At 40.2% G+C, this 27,226-nt stretch overlaps 1 protein-coding gene across 1 annotated transcript in view; it reads left to right on the top strand.

The window, feature by feature from the left end:
• The window catches only part of RABEP1 (rabaptin, RAB GTPase binding effector protein 1), an 87,229-nt gene that overhangs the window by 24,855 nt on the left and 35,148 nt on the right, over positions 1–27,226 (top strand). Inside the window, exons 3-8 of the mRNA XM_011994747.1 lie at positions 2,493–2,696; positions 5,704–5,864; positions 8,542–8,661; positions 17,592–17,727; positions 21,437–21,615; positions 25,488–25,619. Coding sequence (XP_011850137.1) covers positions 2,493–2,696; positions 5,704–5,864; positions 8,542–8,661; positions 17,592–17,727; positions 21,437–21,615; positions 25,488–25,619 — 932 coding nt within the window. The remainder of the gene's footprint in view (positions 1–2,492; positions 2,697–5,703; positions 5,865–8,541; positions 8,662–17,591; positions 17,728–21,436; positions 21,616–25,487; positions 25,620–27,226) is intronic.

Raw genomic sequence — 27,226 nt, 5'->3', positions numbered from 1 at the left:
GTTGAAGCAAGAGAATCTGTTGAACCCAGAAGGCAGAGGTTGCAGTGAACCAAGATCGTGCCACTGCACTCTAGCCTGGGCAACAAGAGCGAGACTCTGTCTCAAAAAATAAATAAGTCTGCCAAATCTTGATTCCTGTTGAGTCTTGGTGAAAGTTGTATGAAGGATTGTTGTAGTATATCCTCAACTTCTGAATATGCTTGAAAATTTTTATAATTACATATACAGCAGTAAAAGCAATAAACGAATGTTGGAACTCCTACTATTGACAAATGTGTTTGAAATGCTTTACTACAAAAAATTAAGATTTTCTAACTTTATTTTAAACTTCTGTCTCCTGTTTTTTTGTATTATATATATAAATATAACATTCACATATATATTCATATATAATAACTAAAGTTAGTGTTGACCAAGTTTTCCTCCAGGCTCTCTATTTGACTTTTAAGTGCCAAAAATGGATATTTAGGTCTGGTATTTGTTTACAGTTTTTCTTTTCATAATGACAGCTTGGTAGTGAATACCTCTGGGTAATCTCCAACAAATCAAAAGTACCAGAGGTAATTAGCACGAGGACCTGTTAAGTATGTAAACTTGAGCCTTGAAAAAAATTGTAGTACCCAAAAATGAATAAAATACCCCAGAAATAATGCTTTTTCTTTTTTTTCACTTTTTATGAAACAGTTTGACACTCAGAATATAGAGTTGACACACATAAACTTTTCCTTTGTGGTTTCACGTGTTTGTAACTTTCTGGGTTAGTCCTAGTTGCATGCCTACCACGACTTCCTAGGTGTCCGTCTTTAAGCGACTTTACACAGTTCCTTTTTGTAATTAATGATCTTAAAACTGTCTTTGGCTAGAGATTCAGAGTATTTTAAGAGCGATGGAAACTGATGTTGAGAGAGTCAAGATTTCAGAACAACTTAGCATGACTAGGTATTTCCCTCTGTAACTTGGACTACCAAATCATTAACTCCTGTGATTGTTTGATAACAATGAATGTTTCACAACATTTAAAAGTTCTTTTATTTTACTATTGGATTTTTATAAGTAGTTAGAAATTTTTGCAAGAAAGTATTGCCACTGTCTTCATGAGGCAACCGAGACTTCCGAGTCTTGTGATTTCCTTAAAGTCATCAGCTGGTTAGTGGTAGAGTTAGATCTTAAATCAGTTTATTTTCTTGGTCAGTTTGGCTTAGTTATTGTGCTTTGGAGAGGAAATTGATAATTTTAAAAGATAAACAATTTTTTTTTTCATAAATACCGTACAAGTTGAGATGCTAAAAGACATAAGGTAAGGCCGGGCGCGGTGTCTCACACCTATAATCCCAGCGCTTTGGGAGGCTGAGGCGAGAGGATCATTTCAGCCCAGGAGGCCAAGACCAGCCTGGGCAGCATAGTGAAACTGTCTCTACAAGAAATTTCGAAAATTAGCTGGGCATGATGGTGCAGGCCTGCAGTCCTAGCTACTCAGGAGGCTGAGGTGGGAGGATCGCTTGAGCCCAGGAATTTGAGGTTATAGTGGTCTATGATTGCGTCACTGCACTCCAGCCTGGGCGACAATTGAGACCCTGTCTCTTAACTTTTTTTTTTTTTTTTTAAGAAAGCAGCTGACTGGGAAAAGTTTTGTAAGAGAAGACAGATTTAATATCCAGAATGTATAAAATGCTCTTACAGATCAGAAGGAAGATCATTCATTAGAAGCAAATGTAAAGAATATCACCAAACAGGAAATAAGTCAGTAGTAAATATATGAAAAGATGCTCAAACTCCTTATTAACAGGGGAAATGTAGATTAAAATGACCATTTGCTACCCATGATATTTACAAGAATTTTTAAAAGATGGAAAATAGTGACTGTTGTTAAGGGTATGGGAAAACAATCACACATCCCCATATACTATTGGTAAGTTCATCTTTTTTTTGAAGTCAGTTTGGCCAAACATATGTTCTGCCTGGGCTTAAACCATGTAGGAGGCACATTACATCAACTTAGTATTTAAAAGATGGTAAGAAGGAGCTGAGAAATTAATGCTAACTTTAAAGAACATAGGTCTAGTCACTGCCATGTGCTCTGGCTTTCTTTTCTCTTTTATTAAACATCTTTTGAATGTTTGTAGAAGGTACTGTTACTAATTAGCATTTCCAATAAATTATCATTACAACAACCTTGTGAGGTGGCTATTTTTAACTTCCATTTTGCAGATGTGGAAACTTAGGCCAGAGAGATTAAATAACATGACCAAGTTCATTTAGTCAGCAGGTGGGAATGTGTAAATTGAGCTTTAAAACCATGACCGTAACCACTGGATCATTAGATAGATAGTAGCAATTGGTTTGTGATACCCAGCATACCTTAAGTCTCATCTCTATTAAAAGGGTGTCATTTTGTATGTTTATATTTTTAAATTTAATATCTTATTTCTTTATCGGAATGCCAGTCTGATGAAAGTGAACATTAATGGACTGTCTTTTACTTTTCTCTCCAGAGGATCTGAAGAGGCAAAATGCAGTATTACAAGCTGCACAAGATGATTTGGGACACCTTCGAACCCAGCTGTGGGAAGCTCAAGCAGAGATGGAGAATATTAAGGCGATTGCCACAGTCTCTGAGAACACCAAGCAAGAAGCTATAGATGAAGTGAAAAGACAGTGGAGAGAAGAAGTTGCTTCACTTCAGGCTGTTATGAAAGGTAAAGACAAACAGAGATCAATTTTTTGATTTTCTAAGATACCCGATTCTGATGATTGAGAATATTTTCAGAGAATCTTAAAATATATCCAGAGTTTCATTTGTGGTTTTATGTACTGTCATCATCAAGATATACTTTCAGATAAAAGAGAAATCACTGATAACATAAATGGGTATATCAATCCTATCTAACTTAATAATGGAGAGTTATAATAGGAATGTTACAGAGATAATGCATTAAATGAGGACTGTACTTTGTAAGGCTTAAAAGTCGATTTCTTCTAGGAGGCAGGCTAGTAATGTCAAAGAATAAAGCTGTATGGGCACAGGGAATGTGCTGGAGTAGAGAGAGCTGCCATGCAAAGGGTAAAGTAACTGTTTACATTGATGAGCTTCAGCTAATTATTGTCCTTCCGGTGTAGTTTGGCCATATGGTTTAGAATTTTTTTTTTTTTTTTTTTGAGATGGAATCTCGCTCTGTTGCCCAGCCTGGGGTACAGTGGTGCAGTCTCAGTTCACTCTACTCACTGCAACCTCCGCCTCCCGGGCTGAAGCGATTCTCCTGCGTCAGCCTCCCGAGTAGCTGAGATTACAAGCATGTGCCCCCACGCCTGGCTAATTTTGTATTTTTAGTAGAGACGGGGTTTCTCCATGTTGGTCCGGCTGGTCTTGAACTCCTGACCTCAGGCGATCCACCTGCCTCGGCCTCCCGAAGTCCTGGGATTACAGGTGTGAGCCACCGCGCCCGGCCTGGCTTAGATTTTTAAAGAAACTTTGTATGTGAAATCTTCACTGCACTGTGTTGGGTAGAATGGCCTAGGCTAGGGTAGGCTTCATGGGCTGCCACCTTTCGTCTAAAAGAAGAGACATAGTTAGTCTCAGACTCCTTTTGGCACTAGTGCTTCATTACTTCCCAAATTTCTGAGAAGATGATGATGAAACAAAGTAAGTTGTCACTGAATCCTTGGGTTCCTGGAATTAGTTAATATTCTGTTTTATTTTTTATTTTTTGAGACGGAGTCTTACTCTGTCGCCCAGTCTGGAGTGCAGTGGCACGATCTCGGCTCACTGCAACCTCTGCCTTCCTGGTTCAAGCGATTCTCCAGCCTCAGTCTCCCAAGTAACTGGGACTACAGGCACAAGCCACCACGCCTGGCTAATTTTTTGTATTTTTAGTAGGGACGGGGTTTCACCGTGTTAGCCAGGATGGTCTCGATCTCCTGACCTCGTGATCTGGCTGCCTTGGCCTCCCAAAGTGCTGGGATTACAGGTGTGAGCCACCGCGCCCGGCCTGGATTAGTTAATATTCTAAATGTGAAATAGTGATGACTTTTTCCACCGTGTTTGCAATTGTGTGTCACTTTTTGCCTTAGTGCTCTTTATAAAAAGGCAGGTGAAGCTAGCCCTATTTCTGAGTATGTAGCTATGACCTAGAGATTACTCTAGGCTTCATGTAACAAACCTGACTACGATGATTTACCAAAATAGGAGTTCGTTTTTCTCCCAGAACACGAAATCCAAAGGTAGATACCCCAGGCCTGGTTGCGTTGGTTCCATGATGTCAACAATGCCTCAGACTCCTTCAGCCCTTCTGTTCTTTCATCCTTAGCATATGGTTTTCAACTTAATCTTTGCCTTAGCTGAAAAATAGCTGCTTCTCCTTCAGTCTGCATCAGAAAAGCAAAAGTTTTCTAGAACTACCCAGCATATCCCTTTCACTTTGTTGACCAAGTGTGTGGTCACTCATAACTACAAGGGAAACTGGACAATGTGGTTTTAAAATTGCGCACACTGATTTCCTAAACAAAATTGGAGTCTTACCAGTAAGGACGAAGGAGTGGAAATTAATGGGCAATCAAGAGGGTCTGTCACATAATTATTATTATTATTATTTTTTTTTTTGAGATACTTAGGGTTGAGTGCAGTGGCGCGATCTCGGCTCACTGCAACCTCCGCCTCCTGGGTTCAGGCAGTTGTCGTGCCTCTGCCTCCCAAGTAGCTGGGACCACAGACATATGCCATCACACCCAGATAATCTTTTCTTTTCCCTTTCACTTTCCCTTCCCTTCTCTTTTTTTGAGACAGAGTCTCACTCTGTCACCCAGGCTGGAGTGCAGTAGCACGATCTCGGCTCACTGCAACCTCTACCTCCCAGGTTCAAGTGATCCTCCTGCCTCAGCCTCCCCAGTAGCTGGGATTACAGGTGCCCACCACCACGCCTGGCTAATTTTTGTAATTTTAGTAGAGACGGGGTTTCACCTCATTGACCAAAATGGTCTCGAACTCCTCACCTCAGGTGATCCACCTGCCTTGGCCTCCCAAAGTGCTGGGGTTACAGGCATGAGCCACCGCACCTGGCAATTTTTCTCTCTTTGGTAGAAATGGGGTTTTGCCATGTCAGCCAGGCTGGTTTTGAAATCCTGGCTTCAAGTGATCCTCCTGTCTGCCTCCCACAGTGCTAGGATTACAGGTGTGTGTGAGCCACTAAGCCTGGCCATATTTTAGGATTATATCAAAGAGAAAGCCATTTTTTAAAGAGCTTATAGAGTTTGCCTCAAGTTACAATCTTGGGTTTTAGTAAACTATTCCAGAAATATATCCCTTTTCTCACACTTCCAGGTAGTGGGATTGGGGCGACATATTATATTTGCCTTGGGAACCATAGTATATGTCTAAGAACATAGATTTTGGAGTTGGCTTTAAGTTTGAATTCTAGCTTTGCTTCATTCTGGGCGTGAAACATTGGCCAGACTAGTTAACCTTTCCTAAGATTCTCTCATTCGTAAAATAATACAGGTTTATTGTGAAGATTAGAAGTGATGATTTAAAGCCTTTATTTCTGTATATCATAAGAACTACAACTAGTTTGTTTTGTTTTTTAGTGAATTAAACATTTTCCAGAAATTAGACGTAAGCTTTTTATATAACTTTAAAAATTTTCGTGTGCCAGGTTATTTTATTTTTTTTTCATAATGCTTAGATGTGAAATATGTGGTGATGTTTTGTAGAAACAGTTCGTGACTATGAGCACCAGTTCCACCTTAGGCTGGAGCAGGAGCGAGCACAGTGGGCACAGTATAGAGAATCCGCAGAGAGGGAAATAGCTGACTTAAGAAGAAGGCTGTCTGAAGGTCAAGAGGAGGAAAATTTAGAAAATGAAATGAAAAAGGTATGAAGGAATGTGTTCATCTATAGAAATATTTGAATTCAAATGCAGAGTGCTCTAATATTGTTGTGTAATAGAAAGTAATAGAAGTACTTTGATATTTCCTGTGAGAGTAATTATTTGGACACAGACCTAAACATAGTACTAAATAATGTTGTATCTGTGGCTAACTCTGTCATCTTCTTCAAAGTTTTGATCAAATGTCACTACTTCATGGGGTTTATCCCGACCACCTGCCATTTAACATCACAGCCTGCCAACTTCCCTCTGCCGCCTGTCACTACTCTCGTCTCCCTTATCCTTCTCTAGTTTTTCTCTTTCCATAGCACGTATTTCCTTATACTATACAGAGTTCACCTGTTGTGTTTATTGTTTACTGTCTTTCTTTCCTTGCTAAAATATAAGCTCTGTGAAGGCAAGAGTTTCTCTTTCTCTCTCTCTCTCTCTCTTTTTTTAATAGATTCGGGGGAACATGTGCTTGTTTTTTATTTGTATATCCTAAATGCTTAGCATAGTGTCTAGGAGATAGGTGCTTGAATTCCTAAGTATCAGTTGAGTGGGTGTTGTTGCTTGATGACTGTGTCTAAAGCGAAGTTCTAGAATAGATGTTAGTTTTCCTTCTTTCTCAGTGTCCTTTGGTTTCTGTGTACCACATTATGTACCACATATGCTTGAACATAATACCATATAATACTTGAACATAAGGCAACTAAATGTAAAGTGAGACATTTTATCATTGAGAAAATATTAAAAGCTTTTGAGCCAGTTTAATTAAATGAACTTTTACATTATTTTATATGCATACACATATTTAAAATCACATTATATAAAATAATTAGTAATTGATTTTTCTTTTCAATTGAATTTATCATGCCTTTTTGGTTCTTATTTCTTAGTTCATTCTTCAAATGTATGTGTATTCATGATTTCCACAATCTTTTATTTTTTTAGAACTGTTTTTGATTATCTGAAAAATTGGGAAGATAGTTCCTATATACTCCATGCCTAGTTTCCCCTGTTGTTAATGTTTTACATTAGCATGGTACATTTGTCACAGCTAATAAGCCCGTATCAATTTATTCTTATTACCTAAGTCCATTTTTGTATTCAGATTGCATTAGTTTTTACCTAATGTCCTTTTTTTTTCTGTTCTAGGATCCCATCCAGGATACCACATTGCATTTAGTCATGTCTCCTTAGGTTCCTCTTGGCTGTGACAGTTTCTCAGATTTTCCTTGTTTTTAATGACCTTTCTGTCATTTTTAAAAGTGCTCTTTAAAGGTTTTGTTTATGATGACATTCAGCACTTGGAATTGTGAAGTCATATTTATATTAATAAATAACTTGATTTGTGATCAATTCTTGGCTTCCTCCCTCCTTATTTTTCCCTGTTGTTTTTTATCAGATGACCTTTATCAGCATCCTAAACTAGCCTTGACTGAGATATTTTAACTTGTCTTTTCCAAGTAGTATTTAATTCAAAATAAAATAAATGATGACTTTGTAAGGACCTGAAAACAAAGTGAATCTGAACCCCTGTTTTTTGAGGGATATGTGTTTTGGGGAAAATCCACCTCACGTTTGGGCATTTATGATATTTTTCCCTATCGTGCACAACTTAGGAAAGTTTGCACCCATTTAAATTCAGTGAATTAGGTTTTCAGTTTCTCTAGAAGGAAAAAAGCCAACTTTTTGAGCCTGCCTTTGTTTCTCTGCGTGTAAGTGTATGTATATATAAGAAATGAAAATTCGTTTTCTCACCAGTTTACTAGTTTATGTAAGTTGGTTCCTTTTAATCCATGTTTTTGAGAATGGACTTTGGAAAACAATGATAGTTTTAAGGGTCATTCTTTGGGTTTGTTTCATTTAGATGGTAAAAGTAAAATAATATTTAAAGTACTCTGTTTAATTGGATGGAGGCCTTTTTATAGCAACATAATTTTCTAACATTTTGGAAAACACATTATTCTATTTTGGGTGTTTAAAATATAATCAGCCCTTTCATTATTCATAAGAAATTATTGTCTCATGAACTTAGTAACCCAGGAATTTAAAAAATCATTATGGGCTGGGCGCGGTAGCTCACGCCTGTAATCCCAGCACTTTGGGAGGCCGAGGCGGGCGGATCATGAGGTCGGGAGATCGAGACCATCCTGACTAACACTGAAACCCTGTCTCTACTAAAAATAAAAAAAATTAGCCAGGTGTGGTGGCGGGTGCCTATAGTCCCAGGTACTCAGGAGGCTGAGGTAGGAGAATAGCGTGAACCTGGGAGGTGGAGCTTGCGTGAGCCGAGATCACGCCACTGCACTCCAGCCTGGGCGACAGAGCGAGACTCCGTCTCAAAAAAAAAAAAAAAAAAAAAAAAAAATTATTATGTGTATTTCCTTTTATATATTGGCTATTTTCTTAATTGATTAACAAGTCAAATTTGTTTTAGTCAATCAGTTTTCCCATTCCCAAATTCTAAATAGAATATTTGGGAAAACTTCAATTATACCTTGACATTCAAAGTAATGCACTATTTGAAAGTTAGACATTAATTCAGTTTTGTGAATGTTAATATAGTGCCTGGTCGAGTTACTTGTTACATATTAAGTTTTAGCAAATGGAAGGGTTAGAGTTTCTTAGGAAAGCAGTAAATGAATAAGTCGTGGCATTTAATTCTTTTTAACCATAGGCCCAAGAAGATGCTGAGAAACTTCGGTCTGTTGTGATGCCAATGGAAAAGGAAATTGCAGCTTTGAAGGATAAACTGACAGAGGCTGAAGACAAAATTAAAGAGCTGGAGGCCTCAAAGGTTATGAAACATTGTAATCCATTTGCTTGAAACCCAAGATTCTGCCCCAGTACCATGAACAAAATTAGAATCAGCAATAGGGGGAAAAACCCTGTAATTTAGACTATACATCTTAAGAATCTTTATTTACAGTGCAAAAAACTGCCACGCACGGTGGCTCATGCCTGTAATCCCAGCACTTTGGGAGGCTGAGGTGGGCGGATCACCTGAGGTTGGGAGTTCGAGACCGGTCTGACCAACATGGAGAAACCCCATCTCTACTAAAAATACAAATTGGCCGGGCGTGGTGGTCCATGACTGTAGTCCCGGCTACTCCCAGCCTCAGGAGACGGAGGCAGGAGAATCACTTGAAGCCGGGTGGCGGAGGTTGCAGTGAGCCGAGATTGCGCCATTGTGCTGCAGCCTGGGCAACAGGAGCGAAATTCCATCTCAAAAAAAAAATAGTAATAAACTAAATTTAAATCAAAAAACTGCTTTGAGATGGTTTTGCTCTTACGGACATTGAAAATAATCACAATAATGGTGTTTTATCACAAGTGGCTGCTTTGTCACAAAGTTAGTGTTCATTTTCTTAAGAAAAGGAGACCCCGTCTCATTCATTTTCCTATTAAGGAAAATAAACTGTTCAAAGTTGACCTTGTTTTCTGATGGCAGCTCCAGCATTGATGTTTTAGAGATAATGTAGCTATGGTATTGCTGAATTTGTTGGCCATAAAGACACAGCAAAAGAATTAAAATAGGAACAGGCCAGGTGTTGTGGCTCACACCTGTAATCCCAATACTTCAGGAAGCCAAGGCAGGAGAATTGCTTGCACCCAGGAATTTAAGACCAGCCTGGGCAACATAGTGAGACTCCCGTCTCTACAAAAAATTTTCAGAAAATTAGCCAGACGTGGTGGTGCATGCCTGTTGTCCCACCTACTTGGAGACTGAGGTGGGAGGATTACTTGAGCCCAGGAGTTTGAGAGTACAGTGAACTGGCACTCCAGACTGGGTGACTGAATGAGACCCTGTTCCCCATACCCAAAAAAAAGGAAGAAAGTAGGCACAAAAGAAGCAATGAGAGAATAAGCAAAAACGATATAAAAATAAATGGGAATTTATCAATAGTCTTGGTAAATGTAAACTGATACCTGTGTTTAAAAGAGATTATCACATTGGATTGTAAAAATCTAACTATATTACTTGTAAGAGCTATGCCTAAAATCAAACTACAAGGTAAGATTGAAAATATTAGCCAGGCATAGTGGTGTGAGCCTGTGGTCCCATCTACTTGAGAGGCTGAGATGGGAGAATTACTTCAACCTAAAAGGTTGAAGTTGCAGTGAGCCATGATCATGCCGCTGCACTCCAGCCTAGGTGATAGAGTGAGACTCTGTCTTAAAGGAAGGCTGGGCGCGGTGGCTCATGCCTGTAATCCCAGCACTTTGGGAGGCCAAGGTGGGTGGATCACCTGAGGTCAGGAGTTCGAGACCAGCCTGGCCAACATGGTGAAACCCTGTCTCTACTAAAAATACAAAAATTAGCCAGGCATGGTGGCACACGCCTGTAGTCCCTTCTGTTTGGGAGGCTGAGGCAGGAGAATTTCTTGAACCCAGGAGGTGGAGGTTGTTGCAGTGGGCTGAGACCGCACCACTGCACTCCAGCGTGGGCAACAGATGAGACTCCATCTCAAAAAAAAAAAAAAAAAGAAAAGAAAAAAGATTGAAAATAAAGGGATAAAAATATACCATGTAAATTAGAACCAAAAGAAAGCTGCTATAGCGAGTGTAGTATCACAAAGATGGGATAAGGGGGTAAAAGCCACTAATAGAGATAAAGAAGGATCCTATCTAAAAAACAGTTCATAAGTAAGATATAATAGTCATGAACTTGAATGCACTTTACATAGTCATGAAATGCATGAACTAATAATGACAATTACAAGAAGAAACTGACTTTCACAAATACAGTAGCAGATTAAAATTGACCTTTAGAGAATATAATCAGAAAAAATTATTAGTAGAGCTATAGACACTTTGAACTATCAGGTTAATAATTTAGTTGTAGCTGACACACAACTTGGTATCCAAGAACAAGATGGTATCACATACAGTACTAGAACATAATAGTTAAAAGCTCAGCATTTGGTAGCCTGGGTTACCTTGGGTAAATTACTTAATCATACTGTGCTTTGATTTTCTCAACTGTGAAATGGGGATAATAAGCCCACCTTAATAGTCGCCATGTATCTATTATGAGGAACATATAAATTCCTATAATAGCCACCATATGGCTATTATGAGGAACATGTAAATTAATACCTATAAACATTTAGGATAGTATCTGGGACAAGGTGTAGTTATTTTTAGATACATTATCTTAGAATTGAGGTTACACAGACCCAATTCTGTAACTATGGGTTATTCAGTTATTTACATTAAAATGATAGTTAAAATGCCTGGACATGAAAAAAATACTCATGGAAAAAGTAATTACAAAATATTTAGAATGATGTGAATAATGCCAGATTTTTAAAAAAAAAAACAAGTACAAATTGAGCCAGGCACAGTGGCTCATGCCTGTAATCCCAGCACTTTGGGAGGCTTAGGTGGGTGGATCACCTGAGGTCAGGAGACTTCGGGACCAGCCTGGCCAACATAGTGAAACCCCATCTCTGCTAAAAATGCAAAAAATCAGCTGGGCATGGTGGCAGGTGCTTATAATCCCAGCTACTGGGGAGGCTGAGGCAGGAGAATTGCTTGAACCCGGGAGGCAGAGGTTGCAGTGAGCTGAGATATTGCCATTGCACTCCAACCTTGGCAACAAGAGCAAAACTCCGTCTCAAAAAAAAAAAAAAAAGAATAAGAATAAATGGAAAGGAAAAACATAAATAATATAAATTTGTGAAATAGAAAAGCAAAAGAACAATAGAGAATATCAGTATAATGAAGAAATGGAAAACCTATACACAAATCTCTAGTAAGACTGATCAGAAAAAATGAAAACAAAAAGAAATCAGAAGTGAGGCCAAGTGGGGAGGCTCATGCCTATAATCCTAGCACTTTGTGAGGCTGAGGCAGAAGGATCACTTGAGCTCAAGGGGTTGAGGCTGTGGTGAGCCATGATGGTGCCACTGCACACCAGCCTGGGCAAGGGAGCCTGTCTTAAAAACAAAAAAAACAGAGGACATAACTACAAATCAGTAGAAATTTAAAAATAACAAGTACTATAAACAATGTCACACAAATAAATTTGAAAACAGATGAAAAAAAATTTCTAATAAAAGATAGCCAAAATTGTTCCAAAACAGGAAAGCTAAGGTAGTCAGTAATTATTAAAGACAGTGGATCTAGAGTAAAAAATCTTATTGTCTGTTGTCTCCTCTCACCGAAAGACATTAAACTGTTGGTTTTACAGGTAAGTTTTTTCAGACTTTCTGGAAAGAGCAAATTCTTATATTTTACAAAATCTCAGGGAATACAAAAAGAGAGAAAGCTCTCCAAATCATTTTATGAGACTAGTAGATCTTCACTACAAGTGAACAAACACATAGAAAGGTAGTATGAGAAAAAATTACCGATCTGTCTCAGGAATACAGAAGCTAAAATTTTCAGCATTGTAGCTAAAATAAACGGGGAGAAATACATCATGACTAAGGGTTTATTCCCAGAAATTTATCAGAAAATCTATTATTGCAATGTACACATAAAATGATTGGAGAAGAACAGCATATTCGTCTTGGATTCAGAAAAGTATTTGAGAAATTTAACCACAATAACTTAGTAAGGGGCTATTAATCAAACCTTTAGCAAACATAGTTAAGGATGAATATTTAGCAGCCTTACCGTTAATGATGGGAACATTCTGGGGCAGACCCATGCCCAGTAATTCAGAAATGAGGTATAAGAACTGGAAAGAAAGCTACGAGACTGATTCAATTGTCTATATAAAGAAACCAGGGAATGTACAACAGATAGTTAGACTTAATAAGAGTTCAACAATTTGAAAGTTGTTCTAACAAAATCAACATACAAAAATAGTTGTTTTTCTATGCCCCAGTTCAAGAATGCAGTGGGGGGAGAAAGATTGATCCTATTCACAAGAGTTAAAAAACAAAAACAAAAACAAAACAAAAAACTAGTTACCTACCAATATAGCTAAACAAAGATGGGCAGGGTCCTTAGAGACTACATCATAAATGAGGACCTGAATCTGTGTATTTTCCTGAATGAAAAGATAGAGCATTGGGCCAGGTGCGGTGGCTCACACCTGTAACCTAGCACTTTGGGAGGCCAAGGTAGGGGGATGACCTGAGGTTAGGAGTTTGAGACAAGCCTGGCCAACATGGCGAAACCCGGTCTCTTTATTAAAAGTACAAAAATTAGCTGAGCATGGTGGCGGAAGCCCAGCTACTCAGGAGGCTGAGGCAGGAGAATTGCTTTAACCCAGGAGGCAGAGGTTGCAGTGAGCTGAGGTCGTGCCACTGCACTCTAGCCTGGGCGATAAAGCGAGACTGCGTCTCAAAGGAAAAAAAAAAAGAAACCCTCCATTTGTATCCCCAAATTTTTTAATTTTACTCAGAATTCAACAGGGTTTAATAAGGAGCTTGATTAATTCAGTTCTAGAAATAGACTTCATATAGAGAAATAAAGGAACAGAAATATACTTAGCAAAATTTTGAAGACAAGATGAGGAGACTTGGCCTACCTATCAGATAGTAGGACCTCAGTAAAGCTACTATAATTAAGATAGTTTGTTACTGGTTTAGGGATAAACAGATGGATCAATAAAACAGCCCAGAAATAGACCTACATATATGTGTAAATTTGATATATGACAGGTGGCATTACAGATCAGTGGGGGAAGAATGGATTGTTAAAAAATACCCTTTTTGGCTGGGTGCGGTGGCTCACACCTGCCATGCCAGCACTTTGGGAGGCCAAGGCAGGTGGATCACCTGAGGTCAGGAATTCAGGACCAGCCTGGCCAATGTGGTGAAACCCTGCCTCTACTTGGCTGGGCATGGTGGCTAACGCCTGTAATCCCAGCACTTTGGGAGGCCGAGGCCGGTGGATCACGAGGTCAGGAGATCGAGACCATCCTGGCTAACATGGTGAAACCCCGTCTCTACTAAAAATACAAAAAATTAGCTGGGTGTGGTGGCGGGCGCCTGTAGTCCCAGCTACTTGGGAGGCTGAGGCAGGAGAATGGCGTGAACTCATGAGGCAGAGCTTGCAGTGAGCCGAAATTCTGCCACTGCACTCCAGCCTGGGCGACAGAGGGAGACTCTGTCTCAAAAAAAAAAGAGAAACCCTGCATCTACTAAAAATACAAAAATTAACCAGGCATCCGCCTGTAATTCCAATTACTTGGGAGGCTGAGGCAGGAGAACCGCTTGAACCTGGGAGGTGGAGGTTGCAGGGAGCCAAGATCTCACCATTGCACTCCAGCCTGGGCGACAAGTGAAACTCTGTCTCAAAAATAATAATAATACATAAGTTATTATCTGGCCATGTGCGGTGGCTCATGCCTGTAATTCCAGCACTTTGGGAGGCTGAGGTGGGCGGATTGCTTGAGCTTAGGAGTTTAAGACCAGCCAGCACAACATAGTGAAACTCTTTCTTTACAAAAAATACAAAAATTAGCCAGATATGGTGGTGCTTGCCTGGAGTCCCAGCTACTTGGGACTGAGGCACCAGAATCACTTGAACCCAGGAGGTGGAAGTTGTAGTGAGCCGAGATTGCACCACTGCACTCCAGCCTGGGTGACAGGTTTATTCCTAAACCAGTAACAAACTATCTTAATTATAGTAGCTTGACTGCAAGCCGTACTATCTGATAGGTAGGCCCACTCTCTCCACCTTGTCTTCAAAAAGATTTCTTTTTTTTTTTTTGGAGTCAGTCTTGCTGTGTCACCTAGGCTGAAGTGTGGTGGCACAATCTTGGCTCACTGCAACCTCCGCCTCCCAGTTTCAAGCAATTCTCCTGCCTCAGCCTCTCGAGTAGCTGGGATTACAGGCCTGGGCCACTGCACCTGGCTAATTTTTGTATTTTTAGTGGAAACGGGGTTTTGTCATGTTGGCCAGGCTGATCTCGAACCCCTGACCTCATGTGATCCACTCACCTTGGCCTCCAAAAGTGCTGGGATTACAGGCTTGAGCCACCGCGCCCGGCCCCAAGGTTTCTTAAGACAAAAATACTGACTGTGAAAGGAAAACTGGCAAGTTTAGCTACATTATAAAGTTCTTTGTTAAAAGATACTATTAATACAAAAAGTTGAAAAGAGAAGCTACAGACTATAAGAAGATATCAGTACCTCTTAACTGACAAAATATTAATATCCAAAATAATAATAAAAATTGCTAAGTTGGCTGGACGCGGTGGCTTACACCTGTAATCCTAGTACTTAGATTGCTTGAGACCAGGAGTTTGAGACCAGCCTGGGCAACATGGAGAAACCCTGTCTCTACTAAAAATACAAAAAATTAGCCAGGCATGGTGGTGGGTGCCCGTAGTCCCAGCTACTTGGGAGGCTAAGGCACAAGAATTGCTTGAACCCGGGCGATGAAGGCTGCAGTGAGCCTAGGTTGCGCCACTGCACTCCAGCCAGAGCAACAGAGCGAGACACTCTCGAAATTGCCAAGTCCACAAGTGACAATTCTGAAGAAAAACAGGTAAAGTGGCCAAGTGCGGTGGCTCGCGCCTGTAATCCCAGCACTTTGGGAGGCCGAGGCGGGCGGATCACGAGGTCAGGAGATGGAGACCATCCTGGCTAATGAGGTGAAACCCCGTCTCTACTAAAAATACAAAAAATTACCCGGGCGAGGTGGCGGCGCCTGCAGTCCCAGCTACTCTGGGCGGCTGAGGCAGGAGAATGGCGTGAACCCGGGAGGCGGAGCTTGCAGTGAGCCGAGATCGCGCCACTGCACTCCAGCCTGGGGGACAGAGCGAAACTCCGTCTCAAAAGAAAAAAGAAAAACAGGTAAAGTATAGCCAGGTGGCACACACTTGTAATCCCAGCTACTTGGGAGGCTGAGGCATGAGAATTGCTTGAACCCAGGAGCTGGAGGTTGAGGTTGCAGTGAGCTGAGATTGCGGCACCGCCCTCCAGCCTGGACGACAAATTGAGACTCGGTCTCTGTAAAAAAGAAAAAAAAGAAAAAAACAAACAGGTAAAGTGTATGCGCAGTCATTGAACAAAAGAGGAAACCAGAATAGTCAAGGCATGTGAAAAGATATTCAACATTCAACCACACTAGAAATTGGGGAAATGTAAAAGTGGGACACCATTTTACCCTAACCGGGTTGTAAGTGCTACAGAGAAATCTGTCGCATTCACCGACGACTGGTGTATGTGAAACTCTTCCGTTCAAGGCACTGTTGTCAAATTGTACTCCCAGGTGACTGTTTCTGGTTTCTTATGGCCCTTGTTGCTTCTCTGTACTTTCTCCTGCATAGATCCTAATACCACGTACATTTTCCCGAATAGGTAACTTTCAGTGGTTGGTGTGCACCCTCTCCTTGTCCCCTGGCTTCTTGTAGATGTCCATTTGTTTTTGGTTTTGGTCATTACAGGGTATGGAACTCAAAGTAATTCAAAGTTACTCAGAGTCCTGCTCAGTAGTTTTCAAATATTAGAAATTCATTATTAATTAAACCAAATGTTTATCCCAAAAAATAATAACTGGTAGAATTAGTGGGTTATATACCACCATTTTAAATCTGCCATATGGACTCTTTTACCATCAGCTGAATTACCCCCGTCTTCAGGTGTCAGAGAAAGCATTTCACGATAGTTGTGACTTTACCATTCTTTGTTCATATCATGTGCTGGACCGTCAGCCTTCAGTGAAGCACCAAATGATTGCTTACATAGTCATTTAAATCTTTGACTATTATTGCATGATGGCCTAGAAGTAAAGATAACTGAAAACAGAGAAACCATTTTAAGTTTGAAGAAATAGGAAGATAAAGGGCATGAAAAGGACTTTGCATGTGATATTAGATATAACCATTCGAAAAAGTTGAAAGTTAACTGAAAGGTTAGAATTTAGAATGGACAATTTATGTGACAGGTTAAAGTGACATAATCCTTGAATTTCTGGGGAAGAATTAAATTTTTTTTGGTTATAACTTTCCTATATTAGACTATATTGTTACTATTTTGAGTATTACACTTAATTGATCAACAGAAATAAAGCATTTTTTTTTTAAAAGATGTGGTTTTATTATTATTTTTTGGAAACAGGGTTTCTCCATGTTTCCCAGGCTAGTTTCAAACTCCTGAACTCAAGCATTCTGCCCACCTTTGCCTCCCAAAGTGCTAGGATTACAGGCATGAGCCAACATACCTGGGCAAGATGTGATTTTAAAAAGTATTCTGCATTTGCCTTTAAGTCATTACAATGTGAGATTAGTTATTTGTTCCATCATAATTTCCTCTTTTTCACTTCCATAAGTATATATATCTGTGAAAATGTCTTTATACATTAAATATATAAATTTACATTTGGAATTCCCTCACCAGAAATAAAAGGAAAGCAAACTTAAAAGTGTATGGTATCATTTTTGTCCTTAGAAATTATCAATTTAAAAAAGCAAAACATACCTGGTGTTACTATTATGGCTAAAACAGACACATGCATATGTTGCTGTGGGAATACAAATTGGAACTACCTTTTTGAAAAGCAAGGGACAAAACTTATGTGAAATCTCAATTGTATATTTTATTCTGGTGGTATGATTATGGATGACATCTATTACGTTATTTTCCCAGTTTTCTATATTATTTTATAATTAAAAATTATAAATGGTAATTTATGTAGATGTAAAATGTAGATGTAAAAGTGTCAATTTTTTTAAAGGCATAGCCAGAACTTACCATCATTTTGTATCTAAGATAGAAACTGTTGTAAATTTCAGTTTAATGGAATTGCATCTTCTTTCAGGTTAAAGAACTGAATCATTATCTGGAAGCTGAGAAATCTTGTAGGACTGATCTAGAGATGTATGTAGCTGTTTTGAATACTCAGAAATCTGTTCTACAGGAAGATGCTGAGAAACTGCGGAAAGAATTGCATGAAGGTAAATAAATATTCTGTATATTTTTATCTTTGTCTCTAAGAACCATATAAGTTAAATTGATGTTGACTAATAACAATGACAAATCTTAAAATAACAATGCAACATGTTAGTGATTCAATTTAAGCCTTATAGTTGGTTTAAATGCACTCATGCAAACCTGAAATTATGGATTTTCCTTCATGACCTCAGTAATAACTTTACAAGGCAGCCAGATGCAGTGGCTCACTCCTATAATTCCAGCATTTTGGGAGGCCAAGGCGGGCAGATCACCTGAGGTCAGGAGTTCGAGACCAGCCTGGCCAACATGGCAAAAACCTGTCTCTACTGAGAAAACAAAAATTAGCCAGGTGTGGTGATGCACACCTGTTATCCCAGCTACTTGGGAGGTTGAGGCACAAGAATCACTTGAACCCAGAAGGCAGAGGTTGCAGTGAGCCGAGCTCACACCACTGCACTGTGGCTTGGGTGACAGAGTGAGACTTCATCTCAAAAAAAACAAAAAACAAAAAACAAGAAACCCAACTTCACCAGGCATGAACTTTGGGCAGAAAGATAATAAAGCGGGGAATTTCTGCTTAAACTACTTTTCCCCCGCACTCATTTTGATGGAGGTGTATTAGCAAAAGTTAAAATTGGAAAGGGCAGAGAGTGTATTCTGGAGGCCCCAAGTACTGTCCTGTTTTTAAGGGACAGTTTTGATTTCACTGCTCAGTAGTTTTCAAATATTAGAAATTCATTATTAATTAAACCAAATGTTTATCCCAAAAAATAATAACTGGTAGAATTAGTGGGTTATATACCACCATTTTAAATCTGCCATATGGACTCTTTTACCATCAGCTGAATTACCCCCGTCTTCAGAGTGGTAGCAGAGTGATACAGAAATTGACTCTGTTTTCCAGGGGCACATTCTTTCCCCACTAAAATATTATGAAAATAACCCAAACTTTGAGTAAAGTTTTGGCCTTCAGGAAACAGTTTCCAAGTGTGCTATTGCAATAAAAAGACACTCATATTCTTAAAGGTGTCCAAAAGAACTAGTTCAGTTTAAACTACGTCCCTCTAACACTTTCAGAAATAATGTAAATTATTGAGACTACCAAACCTTCCTAATAACCCTTGAAAAGTACCTGAGAAGGTTGGCCGGGTGCGGTGGCTCAAGCCTGTAATCCCAGCACTTTGGGAGGCCGAGACGGCGGATCACGAGGTCGGGAGATCGAGACCATCCGGCTAACACGGGGAAACCCCGTCTCTGCTAAAAAATACAAAAAACTAGCCGGGCGAGGTGGCAGGCGCCTGTAGTCCCAGCTACTCGGGAGGCTGAGGCAGGAGAATGGCGTGAACCCGGGAGGCGGAGCTTGCAGTGAGCTGAGATCCAGCCACTGCACTCCAGCCTGGGCGACAGAGCAAGACTCTGTCTCAAAAAAAAAAAGAAAAGTACCTGACCTGAGAAGGTTAATTAAAATGAGGAAGGACGTGGAGTAATTTCCATACTGAAACACTCACAATAGAAAATAGAGTCTTTTTTTTGAGACGGAGGTTCGTTCTTGTCGCCTAGGCTGGAGTGCAATGGTGCGATCTCAGCTCACCGCAACCTCCACCTCCTGGGTTCAAGTGATTCTCCTGCTTCAGCCTCCCGAGTACCTGGGATTATAGGATGTGCCACCACGCCTGGCTAATTTTGTATTTTTATTAGAGATGGGGTGTTTCTCCATGTTGGTCAGGCCGGTCTCGAACTCCCGACCTCAGGTGATCCACCTGCCTCGGCCTCCCAAAGTGCTGGGATTACAGGTGTAAGCCACCACGCCCGGCCCAGATAGGCTTCTTAAAAGAAGTTGTCCTTAAGTGGAGTTTTGGAAGGTGGGTAGGTGCTTGTCAGGTACTCAGAAGCATGGCATTCAAGGTCATTTGCATGTGATGCAGTTAGGTGAGGAAGTCTAAGAAAAGCAGTTCAGCACAATTAGAATACAAGAGGCAATGGGCAAAATGTGAGATTGGAGCAGTAGAAACAGACCAGTACATAGAGGTTTTATGCTAAGAATATTGGACTTGATCATCTGGGCAGTTCAGAGCCTCTGAAGGTTTTTTTATTTTCTTTGGTTTTTTGTTTGTTTGTTTGTTTGTTTGTTTTTTGAGATGGAGTCTTGCCCTTGTCACCCAGGCTGGAGTGCAGTGGTGAGATCTCGGCTCACTGCAAGCTCCGCCTCCTGGGTTCATGCCACTCTCCTGCCTCAGCCTCCCAAGTAGCTGGAACTACAGGTGCGCGCCACCACACCCGGCTAATTTTTTTTGTATTTTTAGTAGAGATGGGGTTTCACTGGGTTAGCCAGGATGGTCTTGATCTCCTGACCTCGTGATCCACCCACCTCGGCCTCCCAAAGTGGTGGGATTACAGGCATGAGCCACTGCGCCCAGCCTATTTTCTCTGAAATAATAGTTTTATTAAGATAAAATTTGCATGCCATAAAGTTCACTCGTTAAAGTATACAATTCAGTAGTTTTTAATATATTCACAAAATTGTGCCCTATCACCACTGTCTACTTCCAAAACATTTTCATTACCTCAAAAAGAAATCCTGTACCCATTTACCGTCACTTCCTATGTCTTACCTCCAGCCCTTGGCAACCACTAATCTCCTTTCTATCTCTGTGGACTTGCCTGTTCTGGACTTTGATGTGAATGGGATTTTGTAATATGTGCCTTTTTGTGTCTGGGTTCAGTGAAGGGTTTTTGACTGGAGAGTGGTAATATTTGTTTTGCATTTTAGAAAGTTCAATCTAATAGCACTGTGGTGAATAGAATAGGGAGGGCAAGACTGAGGGCAGAAGAATGAAAAAGGGGCCTCTGTTGTAGTTGTTTAAGTCATAAGCGCTGGTCTAAGGCAGAAGCCAGAAGATAGATGTATCATATTGCAGAGGAGGCCGAATTAGCAGGTCTCTGTCATAGCTGAATATGTTGGGGTAAGGAAAAGTCAGAAGTATGAGCTGTCTCGGGTTTCTGACTTGGTAGATGGGTGGATGGATCATGCTACCTCCTCTCTTTTCAGTAGAAGATGGCTGAGCTGATGAGTATCAACAACACATACATTTTACAAAGATTCCTTGACCTGTCATAAGTCTATATTAACCGGACCCAGTGAGGATTTCTGGATAACAGATTTATCAGAATGTATTAAACACAATTAGGAGTGTTTATTCCACCTTTGGCCTTTGGAGCAATGTTTCCCAAAGTATATTCTCTAGAATACTTGTTATTTGAGTTGTACTGTGAAAAGTTTTTTTTTTTTCTTTTGTCAAATAGATTTAGGAAAGGCTATATTATATATCACCTTCCAAGAAAACATAAGACATAATTAAGACCCCGAGTTCAAAGTCCTGCAGTAAAGAAATCTTTAAAAATTTATTTAATTATGGAGGAGCCTTTGCAAAATAATAATAATAATAATAATAATAAATTTATCCCTTTAACCTGAAGTTTCTAAGACTTTACTAAGCACAGAAATCTTTCTTTGCTGTGTTCCTAGGAGTCCACTTTGGGAGACTCTGCTTTAAAGAGATGATGTGGGGATAGGTTGCCCCTTGGTCCAGCTAAGAATAGAATCCTAGAGATGTGGACCATTGGTCAGACCTGGCTAGGAGCCCTGTGCTAAAGAAATTGCCTACATTAAAATTCAGTGTTTTTGATTTGTGGTGGGGGGTTCCTAAACAGTTTGCCATCTCTTGGAGCAAGAGCGACAACAACACAACCAGTTAAAGCATACGTGGCAGAAGGCCAATGACCAGTTTCTGGAATCTCAGCGTTTACTGATGAGAGACATGCAGCGAATGGAGATTGTGCTAACTTCAGAACAGCTCCGACAAGTTGAAGAACTGAAGAAGAAAGATCAGGTGAATAGAAGTTTTGAGGACTGATTTGCCTTGTCAGTAATGTCCCCCACCACATGTGATTGCATTACCTTATGTGTATTAGAGACTGACTGAAGCTGCAACAAGGTGATATGTGCCACTTTTAAAAACATGACAGCTACATTTGAGGGGCTTTGTTTTTCATCTTTAGAAAGGGCCTCCTCTAGGGAGTGGGGAAACTGATTTAGAAATGGTCTTCAGTGACTGCAGGATGCAGCAGTGCATACTTCGGAGAAAATCTTTCTCTCCCCTGCTGACCAGTTCTCCCAGTGCTCCTGGGTTTTATCAGTCCAGGCCAAGTCTTGGGTGACATTGCTGTAAAACAAGCTTGTCCAACCTGCAGCCCTTGGCTTTGAATGCAACCCAACAGAAATTTGTAAACTTTGTTAAAACATTATGAGATTTCTTTTGCAATCTTTTTTTGTTTGTTTGTTTTAGCTCATCAGCTGTCGTTAGTGTATTTTGTGTGTAGTCAAGACAGTTCTTCTTCAGTGTGGCCCAGGGAAGCCAAAAGATTGGACACCCTGCTCTAAAAGCTCTACTAGGTGACATGATATGAATGGAGAGGCTGAGTAATAGGAGGTGGCAGATGTTCAGAGCGCGACATATTTAGGTTCCTGTCTTCTCCTTATCTTTTAGTTATTTAAATTGCATGAATTATATATATATATTTTTACACATTATCATAATTTTTTTGTTTTAAATACAGTGGAAAAAATAAATATGAAGTGATCAAGTGAAAAATCTTCCTTAACATCTCTCACACCTCCCCTTGTCAGAAGATTGTTTTACCATTTGGTAGAGAGTCTTCTAAACCAGTTCTGTGTGTTCATGATACACTTTTAGGGTATAGTTTTCCTCCTACACAACTATGGTTATACTATAAGCATTTATTCTAGGCAGGGCATGGTGGTTCACGTCTATAATCCCAACACTTTGGGAGGCTGAGGCGGGAGGATTGCTTGAGCCCAAGAGGTCAAGACCAGCCTGGGCCATATAGTGAGACTCTGTTTCTACAAAAAATAAAAAAATAAAAAAAATAGCTGGGCATGGTGGCACGTGCCTGTAGTTCCAGCTACTTGGGAGGCTGAGGTGGGAGGATCACTTGATCCTGGAGGCAGAGGCTGCAGTGAGCTGTGATCACACTACTGCACTTCAGCTGTGGGTTACAAAGCAAGATCTTGTCTCAAAAAAAAGTGTATGTATTTCCCATATGCATTATCCTGGATATATTTTCATATCAACGTTGTATTTTGCTCTTGACTGTGGCATGGAGGCACCATATTGATTTACCCTTTCTCCTTGTAGTGGGCATCTAGGTGGTCCCCCTTTTCTTGTCATCTCAAATAATGTTGCAGCTAAATCCTTGACCATATTGTGTATGTGTGCAGATATTTCCCTAGGATAGCTATGTAAAAGTGTTCCCTGCCTTTCTAAGTATCTTGTCAAACATTTCAAATTGCTTTATGTGACTTAGGTTAGATTTTGTTTTGCAAAGTTTCTTCTTTTTTAAATTTCCTTTTTGTCTCTTAATTTGGACTCATTTGTCTTATATGTAGTCAAAGCCAACATAAGGATTTTTTTTTTTTTTTTGAGACAGGGTTTCACTCCAGTCACCCAGGCTGGAGTGCAGTGGGACAATCTTGGCTCACTGCAACCTCCGCCTCTCGGGCTCAAGCGATTCTTCTGTCTCAGCTGCCCAAGTAGCTGGGACTACAGGCGTGTGCCACCACGCCTGGCTAATTTTTGCATTTTTAGTAGAGACAGTGTTTCACCACGTTGCCCAGGCTGGTCTCAAACTCCTGACCTCTAGTGATCTGCCCGTCTCAGCCTCCCAAAGTACTGGGATTACAGGCGTGAGCCACCACGACCCCCTGACATAAGGATTTAGATTCTAAAGTACAGATCTTATCCTGCCTCCCCTGCCGCCCATTAAAAGAATCTAAATGTGGCCGGGTGCAGTGGCTCACATCTGTAATCCCAGCACTTTGGGAGTCCAAGGCGGGTGGATCACCTCAGGTCAGGAGTCTGAGACCAGCCTGGTCAACATGGCAAAACCCTGTCTCTACTAAAAATACAAAAATTAGCCGGGTCTGGTGGCACGTGTCTGGAGTCCCAGCTACTTGGGAAGCTGAGGCAGGAGAATCACTTGAACCTGGGAGGCGGAGGTTGCAGTGAGCTGAGATCGCATCATGCCTTCCAGCCTGGGTGACAGAGTGAGACTCTGTCTCAAAAAAACAAAAACAAAAAGAGTCTAAACTTTACTAAGATGATCATTTAAAACTTTTGAACATTTATTGAGCTCTTACTGTGTGCTAGCATTGTGCTAAGGCTTTATGTATAAATCTTTATCTCAAGTGCTTATCCAAAAAAAAAGAAAAAAACAAAACTGAACTCTCCGTAAGTGGTAGGGACTGCAGTTATACAGTTCCTGTGTTCTAGAGTAGTGAACAGGCTGAGAAGTAATGTATGGCCCATCTGAGGCTTGAACAATCTCTGATTCCAGAGTCTGAGTGCTTACTCACCACCTCTTTCTCCGTGTCTTTTACTTCTCCTGTGCCTGCCCATTTTTCATCCATATAAAATTACACAGAATTCCCCCACAGGCCTGCTTTTCCATGTTTCTGTCTTTTGCATGTGCTTCCTTTCTCCCTAGAACCCTTAATTTTCTCTTCTCATGCAACTGGCAAACTTACCTTACTGATCTTTCAAGATTCAGCTGAAGCGTTACCTCCTTTGGGCCCCCTTTGCTGGTTCCTTCAGATGAAATCAGTCATTGTTTTTCCTCCTTCTTTATAACCTTGTACATACTTGTAAGTGTGTGTCTCTCCTCACTAGGCTGTTTTAGGGTACACTGAAGGTATAAGATATCTCACTCATCTTTGTTGAGTGAATTATTCTATTAACTTTAATCATTCCTAAGGTATAAGGTATCTCACTCATCTTTGTTGAATGAATTATTCTATCAACTTTAATCATTCCTTTTGTATTCATATACATTTGTTAATGTTTCTAATGGATGTGTAACATTATAAAAACTTTTTTGGGAGGGGTGTGGTATCTCACGCCTATATTCCCAACGCTTTGAGAGGCCAAGGCGGGAGGATCTCTTGAGCCTGGGAGTTTGAGACCAGCCAGGACAACAGCGTGAGATCCCATCTATACAAAAAAACCCAAAAAATTAGCCAGGCATGGTGGTGCATGCCTGTGATCCTGGCTACACGAGAGGCTGAGGCAGGAGGATTGCTTGAGTCCAGGAGTTCAAGACCAGCCTCGGCAACAAAGTGAAACCCTGTCTCTACAAAAAATAAAAAAATTAGGCAGTCGTGATGGCACATGCCTATGATCCCAGCTATATGAGAGGATGAGGTGGGAGAATTGCTTGAGCCCAGGAGATCGAGGCTGCAGTGAACCATGTTTGCACCACTGCATTCCAGCCTGAGTGTCAGAGCAAGACCTTGTCTCAAAAACAGACTTTTTCGTATTTATTTTCTACAGTAATCACAAGGAATGTTCTGTGTAAAAAAATTTTTTTTTTTTTTTCATGGATCATTTGAAGAGTCAGTTTTGCTTTCTTTTGTTTTGCCTTACTTTATGCAGTATACTTTTCTTGGAAGCTGCTTCCTGATTTCTTCTTTATACCAGGGTTCTTAGTTTGTGCTTATAGTATTAAAATATTTTGTCATTTCCAGAGGCCCTTATATGGGATTACAAACAAAGAAGCGTAAGTGTCCAGTTTTCTTGTATCATAATGCTCTGTTCTTTCTTATTTGTTTTGAATGGTTAAAGAACGATGTCACTTATTAAGTAGGTTACTTGGGTCACATATATGTTTTTTTCTTCCTAACTTTTAGGAGGATGATGAACAACAGAGACTCAATAAGAGAAAGGATCACAAAAAAACAGATGTTGAGGAAGAAATAAAAATACCAGTAGTGTGTGCTTTAACTCAAGAAGAATCTTCAGCCCAGTTATCAAATGAAGAGGTATAGTGAGTCTATAATTAAAGTCATTATATACACAATGTCAACAATTTTAGCTTACTCATACATCAGTTAATTACATTGTCCATATGAGAAGTGAGAAGTTCATTTTATCTAACTAGGTGAAAGTTAGATAAAAATGACAGTATTTATTTTCAGTTGTTTTTATGGCATTATAGGTAGCACTGTTTGAAACCTGTTGTAGCTTCATTCACTGTCTGAAATAATTAGATGTTCTTTTCCCCAGTATTTCCCAAATTTAATGCATTAAAATAAACCTTTAAATAATGTCTGCAAAATCTTTTTTGATGTGAATAGTACATATTGCTAATACTTGTCTTTTTTGTTTAAAAGAGATTATCTAAAGCGCTGAAATGCTTAACTCCCTATAGCATATATATGAGTATTAACCAGTATTAGGTTTTCATCCCTGACGGCAGTGGGTGAGGTTTGGCAGATTGCAACAACACAGGGTGAAACGTTTCAGGTACTAGGAATGAGTAGAGTAGAGGGACCTGGAAGTGTTAGGTGTTCTGTGGCCTTGGCACCTCTCACCCGCAGTGGGGCAAGAGCCTTCTCATTGGGTTTCCTGTCTCAACCTGTCCCATTCCATCGCACCCTCAGCATTACTGTCAAATTTATTTTCTTAAGTGCAGCTGCAGTCAGGCCACTCCCCTACTCAGTAACTGCCATTGACTCCCGTTACCTATATAATTAAGTACACATTCTTCACTCGCACAGGTAAGGCCCTTCATCATCTGGATTACATTTTAGCCATGTTGGTCGTCATCTTGGGCTGTACTCCCACCTGGTCTGTTGCTGCCTTCATTTGGAGTACTTTCCTCCCATTGCCTTTCTGAGTGTTGAAATCCTGCTCATCTTTCAAAGCTCGTGCTGGTTATCTTGTTATCAGTGAAGGAAATGCTTCTCTTATTGCCTTGAGGACGAAAACGAAGATCCCCCAAGATCCCTAGCGTGGCATACAAGGGCGTTCACAGTTGAATGGCCCTTCCGGCCTCACTCACTGCTCTCCACTTCTCTGTAGCCAGACCTGTGCACTTACTGTTCACGCTCACTGCCCTGTCCCTGTGGCTTAGAATCACACTCACTCCCTGCCTCACCTGCTTTCCTGATCTGGTGAATGAATCACAGTTAAATTGGATACGGATCTTGTCTTTCCTTTCAGGGGTATCCTGCTTCTGTTTACTCTGCAGATTTACTTTGAGCCATACGTAATCTACCTCCTGGTGGTTTATATGCCCATGCTTATGGATTGTTTGAGGTTTAAGAAAAACTTTAAAAAAATTTTCCTAGACACTGAAAAGTGCTGTAGATTGTAGTTGTTTTGTTCATTCTTTGTTCTGGGACGTAGACTGGGAACCACTTGGTCTAATTCTGCTGTGCATTTAAAAAATATTTAGACTCCCAAGAGAATGTCTCAAGTTTTGGGTACAGCCAACGATTACATAGTGTTTTCATCATGCAGTAATCTATCCAGGAATGTCTGAAAAGCAGGGAAACAGGAAAGGGACATTTGTTGTGATTTACTGAGAAGTATTTTTATTTTTGATTCTCTCTTAATGATCTGTAGACTTTCAGAGCTAGTGTTT

The sequence above is a fragment of the Mandrillus leucophaeus genome, unplaced genomic scaffold, assembly GCF_000951045.1.
Source record: "Mandrillus leucophaeus isolate KB7577 unplaced genomic scaffold, Mleu.le_1.0 Scaffold46, whole genome shotgun sequence".
Lineage (NCBI taxonomy): Eukaryota > Metazoa > Chordata > Mammalia > Primates > Cercopithecidae > Mandrillus > Mandrillus leucophaeus.
This window is presented reverse-complemented; position numbering and strand designations above follow the sequence as displayed.